Source organism: Antrostomus carolinensis, unplaced genomic scaffold (assembly GCF_000700745.2).
Source record: "Antrostomus carolinensis isolate BGI_N321 unplaced genomic scaffold, ASM70074v2 scaffold28091, whole genome shotgun sequence".
NCBI lineage: Eukaryota > Metazoa > Chordata > Aves > Caprimulgiformes > Caprimulgidae > Antrostomus > Antrostomus carolinensis.
The window spans coordinates 1-9,790 of record NW_010292459.1 but is presented as its reverse complement, the minus strand read 5'-3'; the positions used below and the strand labels follow the sequence as shown (position 1 = coordinate 9,790).

The 9,790-nt window shown below is 42.9% G+C and overlaps 1 protein-coding gene across 1 annotated transcript in view; it reads right to left on the bottom strand.

Annotated features, from left to right (window-relative positions):
* DAPP1 (dual adaptor of phosphotyrosine and 3-phosphoinositides 1) overlaps nucleotides 1–276 on the bottom strand; it is a gene marked incomplete at its 5' end in the record, with an annotated part of 13,966 nt that extends 13,690 nt beyond the window's left edge. The window contains one exon of the mRNA XM_010176975.1: nucleotides 154–276. Within this exon, the coding sequence (XP_010175277.1) occupies nucleotides 154–276 (123 nt within the window). The remainder of the gene's footprint in view (nucleotides 1–153) is intronic.
* Between the last annotated feature and the right edge of the window lie 9,514 nt (nucleotides 277–9,790).

Genomic DNA, 9,790 nt, shown 5'->3' with positions numbered 1-9,790 from the left:
TATGACCACACACTAAAATAGTTCGAGCCCTAGGAAAAAAATCTGCAGGTCATCTCAATGCATGAGACGTGCAAAGAAACACGGGAGTAAGTGAAGATCTTGAAACGGCTAGCTGTGTGGCACTAGATAAATTCACTTCTGTCCATACTCTACCTTACAGAGAGGGAGTACAAATCTTCCCTTTCATTACTCTTCCTCAAGAGGTAGCTTCCATCCTGCCCGTTGGAAAGCAGCAGCGCTTCTGCTGCATGTCGGGTAAGATTATCGTGATACCACCTGGGAAGACACAAAGGGTTAAAAGCTCATTTGCTCAGCTCTTCACTGACAGCTTCTGCTTCGTTATGGAGCTGAGTCAGAGAAAGAGGAAGGACTGCAACGAACGCTGCTACGGTTTTGAATTGCCATCCTTCTCACAGGCACACACAGGTTACACAGAACTGTGCCCTGTTCAGCAGCCTCCTTTCAACCCCGCAGAAAACTACTTTTTTTTGTTAACTACAAAGTTGTGTACAAACAGCTGAGTTTGCTGAATCTAGAAAACCCTGTAAATTCTACTTGCACTAACAACACATTACCCAGGCCTATGCTGATAAGGTGAAAGCAATTTGGGGAGGTGTGTAGGAACCTTTGACTATTTTCAGAATCTGTACTTCCTGATATATCTACATGCTTTGGTACACTTCCTCCTTTGGGGCAAACAGGCAACACTTACATTTCTCCCAAACTCTTTATTTCCCACAAGTCAGTTCATCCGCAGTGCTAGTATCTGCAATTAAACACATTTGCCTACGCTTAGAATTTTAATTTGAATCATAACCTTTTTGGAAGAAGGAACAGAAGAAGGGATGAAAATTAACTGACAGAATTTGAAGTGAAAATTTAAGACATCTTGCCGTTGTTGCCGCTCGGCCATGTGTGGTCTCAGCAATGTAGGAAAGCATCTAAACGCCTGCTTCATTTAACTTCACTTAAAACTAACTTCACTAATTTTTGTGTATGAAAAATTCCACAAGGAATTCAAAGAAAAAAAAATCCCACAAAGATCATCATGAAATGTTGTTTATGGCTTGTTTTCCATTCAGAATTATTTACAATAGAAACACCTGATTTCTTTCAATAGAAGAGGGATCTCACTGGAAATGATCCTGAAACTGAACACAAAAAAAAGCTGCAGCTATAAAAGGCCGGAGTGCCAATCCTGTAAGGGATCCTGTGTGCAGATATCAACAGCAGGCACACACACACCAGAACCTCTGCTGCGGAAGGACGAGAGGATACTGTACCCAGGGCACAGCTCTGCAGGGAACTAGCTTCTCCCCTCGTCTGCATGCGGAGTGGTGCCGAGTCTCCTTCCCCTTCCTTTAAACTGTGTGCGCCTGTAGCGCTGGGGTCAGCCAGAGAAACAGGGTTTGACTGAAAGCAGAAGTGCCACCACAGCACTTCCCGGCGTTTGTATCATGGCAGCCTTCGAGCTGAAGCGAGGTGTAACTGTATATTCTTCTCCTCATCTGTTCATCACAAGTTGCTGCTAAACTTGGCATCTCGTACAAATTTTAACTCTGAATTTAGACGGCTGCCTATTTGAAAGGCCAGCTTGCTGATAAATCGCTTTATGAGAGCAACCCTGTGGAAGAGAAGATCCATGTGAAACTCAATACAGGCAGGGTATTGCTGCTTTGGCTCTAGAACGTGCTCCATGGACCATCTACACAGTAGAATAAAATAATGAATATTCAAAGATCAAAGTGTCATCCTCTGAAACACCTGTTAGCCAAAATCCGCTTTGGGATTAACTGCCCAAGTAAGCAACAGTCAAAGGTCAGATCTGTCCTGATGATCATGATGAGGATCATGATGAGGATCAAGCACGCACGCTTGGTCAGACTCACAGCTGAGAAGACAACATTGTGTTTTGGGTGGGATCTCATAACACCATTTCTCTCACTTCTGTGCAAAAGAAACACACATTGAGAAAAACTGTGAGTTGTCATTTTCATAAAGGAGCCGTATTCAGCTTGTGGTTGCTCATAAGTATGCTGTTACCTTATTTCCAAAAAGCCTTTTACTAAGACTTTAAAATAGGTAACTTAAGTTTAAAAAACATTGTGTTTAGATCTACACTCTTTTTACACATAAAAGGCCAGTGAGTAATGAATTTTTACCAATATACAAAAAAACCCCCCAAAATCAAAAAATAAAACTCCACCCACTTAACTGGGAAAATAATGGTATTTTAAAGTGCAGTTTTAAATCTTTGCTGTAAAGGTTGAACCATTTGTCTTGCCCAAATACGCTGTGCCAGACAAAAATCCCTCAAATGTACCATATTCCTCTTGCTCAGCTTAAAAAGTAGAAGTGGATGTGACACAATAATACAGATCTTGGCTCAAAAGTGACTGTTATACATACTTATTTTTTTCCTCCTCCTGACTGTCACAACTAGTAACATTTAAAAATGCTGTGGGAAATTTAGCATTTGCACACAGACTATCAGGAATGTAAATAAATACACACCTATGCAAATAGTCCCAATCAAGCCTGCCTGATGACACAAATACAGGTAAATAGGATTAAAAAGAAACCCGAACAGCCCTGTGGTTAGACACTACCAGATACACTTCAGTTGAATTTAAGTGTTTGTCAGAGAGGGAATCCTTCTATTTAACACGGCTCATTCATCAGGACACTGTAAAGGGCAGACCCTTTAGCTTAAGTTTTGGTTGTCTTCTGAGTGATACCTGTGGGGAGGAAACTTGACAGAAAACATAATGCTGTATCTACCTTCTTGCCTTAAAACAAGACATTGATGAAATCAAAAGGCTTTACGCACACCCGTTTGTTTGGAGCCCCTAGCAAGTCCTTCAAAAAGCTGAACTGTCAACTCTCTTGTTTTGAACCACGGTGCACATCTTGCATACTGGGCTGTTTCTGAAGGGCCTTCCAAAAGTCATCTTTATTTGACCCAACTTATAGAGTCTTGTATTCACTACAAAAAAATCCAGAAATATACCCTGTACTTTGACACTTGTCAGACTGAAATTATCAATAGTGTAGAAATTGCCTGGGGTTTCTGATTCAGATTTCTGCAAAGAAACACAAGAGGAAAGAGAGGGGAAAGTCCTTCCCTGCTTCAGAGCCACTTCTGCTGGGTGCCCTTGGCCTTGCACACCCTCCTGTCTCAAATGCATACATACTTCTGGGAGGTTTTTCTTTTCTAATTATTTCGTGTCTCCTACCTCCCTTTTTGAGTTCCTTATCACCAATTTGACTAGCAAGCTCAGAGTTTATAATTGCTGTCATTTATCCATTCTTGTTACTTTAACTTTGTCCTAAATTACATCAAATCTCTTTATCCCATACATGTAAGCATGTTTGTGTTGTCAGCGCGTGTTCTTGAAGGACCATGCTATTCCTCCCGCTCTTTGGAGTGCAAGAGTCTGGTGGGGCCAGGAAAGCACATCTTAAGATGGGCATGCAGCTCTAGTGAGATTACCTTTGCTTCTCTTTGGAAAATAAAGCACTTTCAGAAATCAGCCTACTCTTTAGATCAGATTGGACTGGCAACAGTGTAGGAAGGGCTTTACTGACATTGCTGTTAAGACAGAAGGAGAAAGGAATGAGATACACTCCCCCAGAGAACCAAAACTCATCTGAGCACATAGCCTTGCCCTAAGGATCTGCCCACCCAGTCACCGGTGGGGTTCCTCTGTGTGGTAAGCTGGTGGCTGCCACAATACAAGCCATGTCCATGCCAGCCAGCCACACCACTCTGGCTATGCCAACCATCACAACTCCAGAATAGGACACGTTCACATTAAAATCTCTTTTCATTAAGAGTAATGTGTAGTAATGCAGTGACTTCCTTAGGTTGCCCAAGGAAGCTGTGGATGCCCCCACCCTGGAAGTGTTTAAGGCCAGGCTGGATGAGGCTTTGAGCAACCTGATCTAGTGGAAGGTGTCCCTGCTCATGGCAGGGGCGTTGGAACTAGATGATCTTTAAGGTCCTTTCCAACCCAAACCATTCTATGATTCTAGGACTAGACCTCCCCGCATAGTGGTGGTGATCAGGAATATCTTACAGCAATGCTGGGGGTGGGAAACTCCTTCTTCAGGTAAAAACATCATCCTTAAAATGTTCATTTGTTCTTTTCTTTAGCAACCCAAGATGTTTCAAAGAAAAATGTTAATGAAACTTCATTTCTATGTCCCCTGTAGATCAGACAGCCCTTAGGTATGGCATCTGTAATTTCTGATAATGCTGTTGACAAAGAAACCATATGGATATTTTGCAAAACATTTCTGCCTGTGTAAATATGGGCTGGTGAATAAACCTGTAGCTGGCATCACGTGGATTAACTTTTTAACACTCCTGGAATACACAAGGAACACATTCATCCACAGTTAACCCAAGGGTGAACAGTGAGTGACTTGGTTAAGTCTCTTCTCAGCCATTTCTGTGTGCAAACTGCAACGCCCAGCAGAAACGCTTGCTTTTCTTCCTCATAAAAATGAAAGATAGCCAGCGCCAGAAGACAGCACAGCTACAAGTTCTGACTGCCAGGTTTTTTTAGTGCCTGGAGTGATAACCCTGAGGTATGCCCAGCTATCAGATAAACACAGTAGGCAGAGGTTGCACTTATTTTTTGTGTCCTTATCAGATTATGTTCTCGGGTAGTTATAGCCTGGATAGAGTTAGACACTGTATGCACGTTTGGCTTGCTTTTGTAAGAGTCAGGCAATTTGAAGTTCCTTTTCTGAAGCAGGAAGAAGATCCTCAGTATTCAGCTGGGTGATCTCTCTGCTCCCTTCCCAGAAGCTCCCTCCCTTGCTGCAGAAGGTGCAATACTGCTTGTACCCACGGAGGGAGACGGTCCCTGTGGAAAGCACCTCAGCGGCCTGGGCACATAGCGAATCTAATTCATCTCTCTTCCACCTCCAAAAGGGAACAGAGATCCACATTAGGGGGAGACAGTCCAGGTGTGTGCTCAGTAGGACTTCTATATTATTCAGAGCATTTATTTACCCTGTTTGTTTTTTTGGGGGTTTATTGCATTGGGTTTTTTTGTTTGTTTGTTTTTGTGGTGGTACATGTAGGAAGGTTTTGCACCTTTTTTTCATATTAAAAAATATCTTCTACCACAATAAGTTGAATTTTCTTACACTTTGAAACTATATACGAGCCTCCAAGATGTATTGCCATTCTTAGTTTACAGGAGCAGTACACTATACTGCTTGGCAGAGTGAGCGGGAAAGCACTGACTTACCTCCTGCAGCCAGACACAACGCTCTTCACGTGCCTGTACTCCAAAAATGACTCTACAGAATAGTCTCCCTAGTTCTCTACTCTCTGTATGCTGGATTTCAGATCAGACCCGTCAAGGTTTTGTGGTGTTTGTTTGGTTTTGTTGTTTGTTTTTTTTTAAAATTTAAACTTTTTTCCTAATATCAAACCCTAGAAGTAGTACCTATCTGAAAGTCCCAAAGTGCTCTCTGCACCTCAGGCCAGTAAAAGTGAAGTTCTGGCAATGTTTTTAATGGCATGCAAGTTGACATAGCTCTAGAGAACCTACAAAAGGGCGAGAATGCTAACATGAAAGTTATAGGTGGCATAAAACCAAAATTTGGTATTTATTAGACAACCTTTCAATGTGTCACACTGAAAAACTTAATCACATACTGATGTAAAGTACTTTATGGGAATACAAGAGTGCCATGTCATAGGAAAAATAATGTAAAAATAGAAATATGAGGAAGCAACATCAGAGTATCCAGCCTTAAATTTCATGTCTTCTAACTGTAGGCTTTCACTAGTTCAGCTTCTGCTTTTCACTTCCATTTTCTCACACTCTTCTTTCAACTGCCTGTGTTCTGATTTTCACCCATTTCTTTTGACCACTTTCTAGCTGTTGTAATTTTGCCCTTGTTTACATCAGAAACATAGATGAAGGACAAAAATTCTTATGACCATTTGCCCTGTCCCAGTCATATGAGCTACTCAATTATCCAATTTAATCATCATCTCATCTAGGCCTGTGGTCTAATTTATCTCCTCTTACTAAAACTAAGCATGAAGTGTATCACTCAGTCTTACAAATACCATCTATCACAGTATTGTCAAACCTGGAGCTGGAGGAACAGAAATGTTCTGTGCTGCAAGGGATGACAAAGAACACTCGGACTGCAAAAGGAAAAAGGTTACAAAAATTGGTTTCCTCTTGCCCCATTCCTTTCACCTCCAGAAGATAAACAGCGTCGCCCAAGCTCTGCTACGCTGGGACGGAAGCTGCGTTACCAGACCAGCCTGTAATTACTGGGACGACGAGATATTCTGCATTCTCATCCCTTGCGCAAGTGAAGTGAACTGCAATGTGGAATTCCCCAAACACACGTTATACGTGATCAGCTACAGGAGCTTCACGCCGCAGAGCGCGGGCTCTATACGTGATCAGCTACAGGAGCTTCACGCCGCAGAGCGCGGGCTCTACACGTGATAGGCAACGCGAGCATTGATACTGAAAAAAGGGTTGACTCCATTGCGCTAGTGAAGTGAACTGCAATGTGGACCGCAGAGCGCGGGCTCTATACGTGATCAGCTACAGGAGCTTCACGCCGCAGAGCGCGGGCTCTATACGTGATCAGCTACAGGAGCTTCACGCCGCAGAGCGCGGGCTCTATACGTGATCAGCTACAGGAGCTTCACGCCGCAGAGCGCGGGCTCTATACGTGATCAGCTACAGGAGCTTCATGCCGCAGAGCGCGGGCTCCCCTTCTCGCAGGAACAGCAATAAATGATACTGAAAAAAGGGTTGACTCCAGAAATAGCCAAAGAGACCTTCAAAGAAGAATCATAATGTCAACTTCCTTTTCCTTTAAGCCAAGATGCTTATGTACCTTCTGACAAAGTTCAGTGCTCCCTTTTAAATATTTTGGCAGATTTAGGGAGAAGTTAATGAATGAGGCAACACATCTTTAACAACATGTTCTGATTTTTATCTTTCTTTTCATTAGGCATTAGTTCCACCTACAAACACCTTGACAACAAAACCTGACAGTAATCTGAATTTCCACTTTGACCTCTTGATTGTTTGACCACCCAAACTCTGCAAATAAATATAAGCCACCATCTTCCCTCAGACTGAATGAAGTACTTTAAAAAAAAAAAGCCAAACCCATCACTCTGGCGTTTATTTGTTGTGATATAAAAGGTGAGAAAGTCCATCTTTACAAATACTGAGGGTCTGAGAAAAAGAATTGAATCTGATAAATAGCTGTAGATATATTTAGATCTTTCAGTGACTATGATTGTCCTTGATGGTAACTGGTATTGTTAAATCTTATTTCTTGATTTTAATTTTTTTTAATTTTTTGTGACACGTGGAATACCTCTAGAGCAGGGATAAAAGAAAGATGGGTTTTGTATATATATATTTTTTTTTCTTCCTCCCTCCCTCCTGCCTTGCTCTCACCAGCTCCAATATTCTCAGTGTAATTACAGGAACATTCATCTAGAAAAGTCTAGCAAATACCAGGTCCTCCAAATCTAGCAAAGAGTGAGACAAGTGTTAATGCTGTACACCCTTCTACATTGCTGGCAACTTTCCATTTGGATGATCTGTTGACCTGGTAAGCTATGAAGATATCCTGGTACCCAACCTTTTTTTTTTTGAGAGTAAAGAAAAAGTGCTTCCCATTTCACACTTCTTCAAACCTTTAACTACTTTAATTTTTACACAGTAAAGCAGAAGCTCCAAAATAATCTGCTTCAAATTCCTCCCCAAAGGTCAAATGTCAAAGCTGTCCCTCATTTGAATGACCCTTGTCTCTGTTGGTCTTTACTATGGCAATGACATATATTCCTCAGCAGAATCGGGTCTCAGTTGCGCTAGATACTATGTCAGATGTAAGGGGAACTCGGCACGGTGATAGCACTAGGGACTAAGTTTAGGGTAAAAAAAAAAAAACAAAACCTTGTGGTGGTTGACAATTTAATGTTATAGTCTGGAGAGTGACACATCTACTTCTCATAGCTGAAAAAGTATTTACATTAAGAGATCTTTTAGACTATGCTATCAGAATGTTTGGTGTCTAAGGATTTCTCTTTCCTCTTCAGGAGAGAGAAAAAAAAAAAAAGTGGCTTCAGTACTAGCTGTAAAAAGGGTTTTTTTAAATTATTTTAAAGGAATCTTTGCTTGGTATTGCTTATTCAGCTTTAATGTGTTTAACTCAACACACTGCCCTGAAGGAGGTGCTCAATATTTTGTCGTAGGGTGAAAAGCTTAGGTTTTCCATTGGAGTGGAAACAAAATAAAGAAGCTACAGCTTTAAAAATGTGTATTTGTAGCCTTCACATTTGTAGTCTTTCCTTCTCCCTGGTACCACATCACGTACAACAGCAGGGCTGCAGTTCTACAAGATCCTCTACGAGGACAAACTCTTTGCCAGCCAGCGAGGCTGTTTATAAGCACATCCTACTGGCATAAATCAACTCAAGCCACATAGTCCAAATGAATGCAAGTCTGACAATCAGGAATCATGCTTCCCACAGCAGCTATAACTCTCTCTTCTTTTTGTGTTGGTTTTTGGGGGGTTTTGTTGGTTTGTTGGTTTGTTTTTTTTTTGTAAATACTTTTTTAGGATGAGCATAATCTTACAGATGGGGAAAAGTATATAATAGCAATACTCTGAGTATCTGCGAAGTGACTTGACTTAATATCATAGTTGTTAGATGCCTCAGTAACAGGCACTTCGTTAACAGGTTCTTCCAAATATGGGGAAATACCAGAAGTGTGGAAATAATAATTCTAAGTCTCTTTGTTGCACTGCAATTTCTTCACTAAGTGAACATCCTGGTTTTGGACACAAAAATAAACGATGAGTTCGTCTCTTTATCCGTATGTGCTGAGGAAGCAAGAAACCTTTATTTTTTCATCCATTCTTTTTGAAGGCAGAGGAGACGCCAGAGCCTTTTTGCTTTGTCAGTATCTTCATTGGCCTTTCTTCTGCTGTCTCCCCTTCACTTTGCTGCCACCGATCCTTCCCTCCCTGTGCCCACCTGCGCTGCTCCTCCAGCCCACGTTTCTTCTCACCCACAGCAATGCTGCTGCTGAAGTAACCCCATCCTTCCTCCTGTAAAAACCAAAACTAACTGCCAGACAATATGGGACAGGGAGCAGCCTTTGGCCTCCCTTTTTGCTCCTCAGGTTTTGCTTTTGAGCGAGGGTGATGTCCTCGTAACGGCTGCAACCCCTCCACTGCTCTCGCTCCCGAAGCGGCCTGGGGAAGCCGCTGCCTGCCAAGGCCCAGCAAGGGGCAGCGGGCAGGGCAGCCGGACGGCAGCTCTCTGGGCCAGGGCCCAGGCCAAGCTCTGAGATGGCCGAAGGGACAGCGCAGCCAACAGCCAGGCAGGACAGGCAGCTCCGAGGACAAGCTTTGGGTTTGGTGCTCCCTTGCGATGCAGAGAAGTGACACGGCACAAGCCAGGCGCTTCCCCTCGGAGGAGGTTTCGATGTCACCGAGCAACTCTGAGGGAAGCTGTAGCCCCCAGTCTCTAGCCCTCCGCTGCATTAGGAACGTCTGCCTGCGCTCCAGTTCATCCAACTTATCTACTTCTCCCGCCCACCCGCGGCATGCCAGCATTTTTTTTTCGTGCTGGGCTCTCGGGCCCGCCACAGGGATGGGGCGCTGGGCTCCTCTGAGGGGCTGCGTGCCATGCCCGGAGCCCTTCAGTGGACTCATTAAAACAAACCCCAGTTTATCCCATTCTTCACTTCATTACCAAATTCAGCAGCAA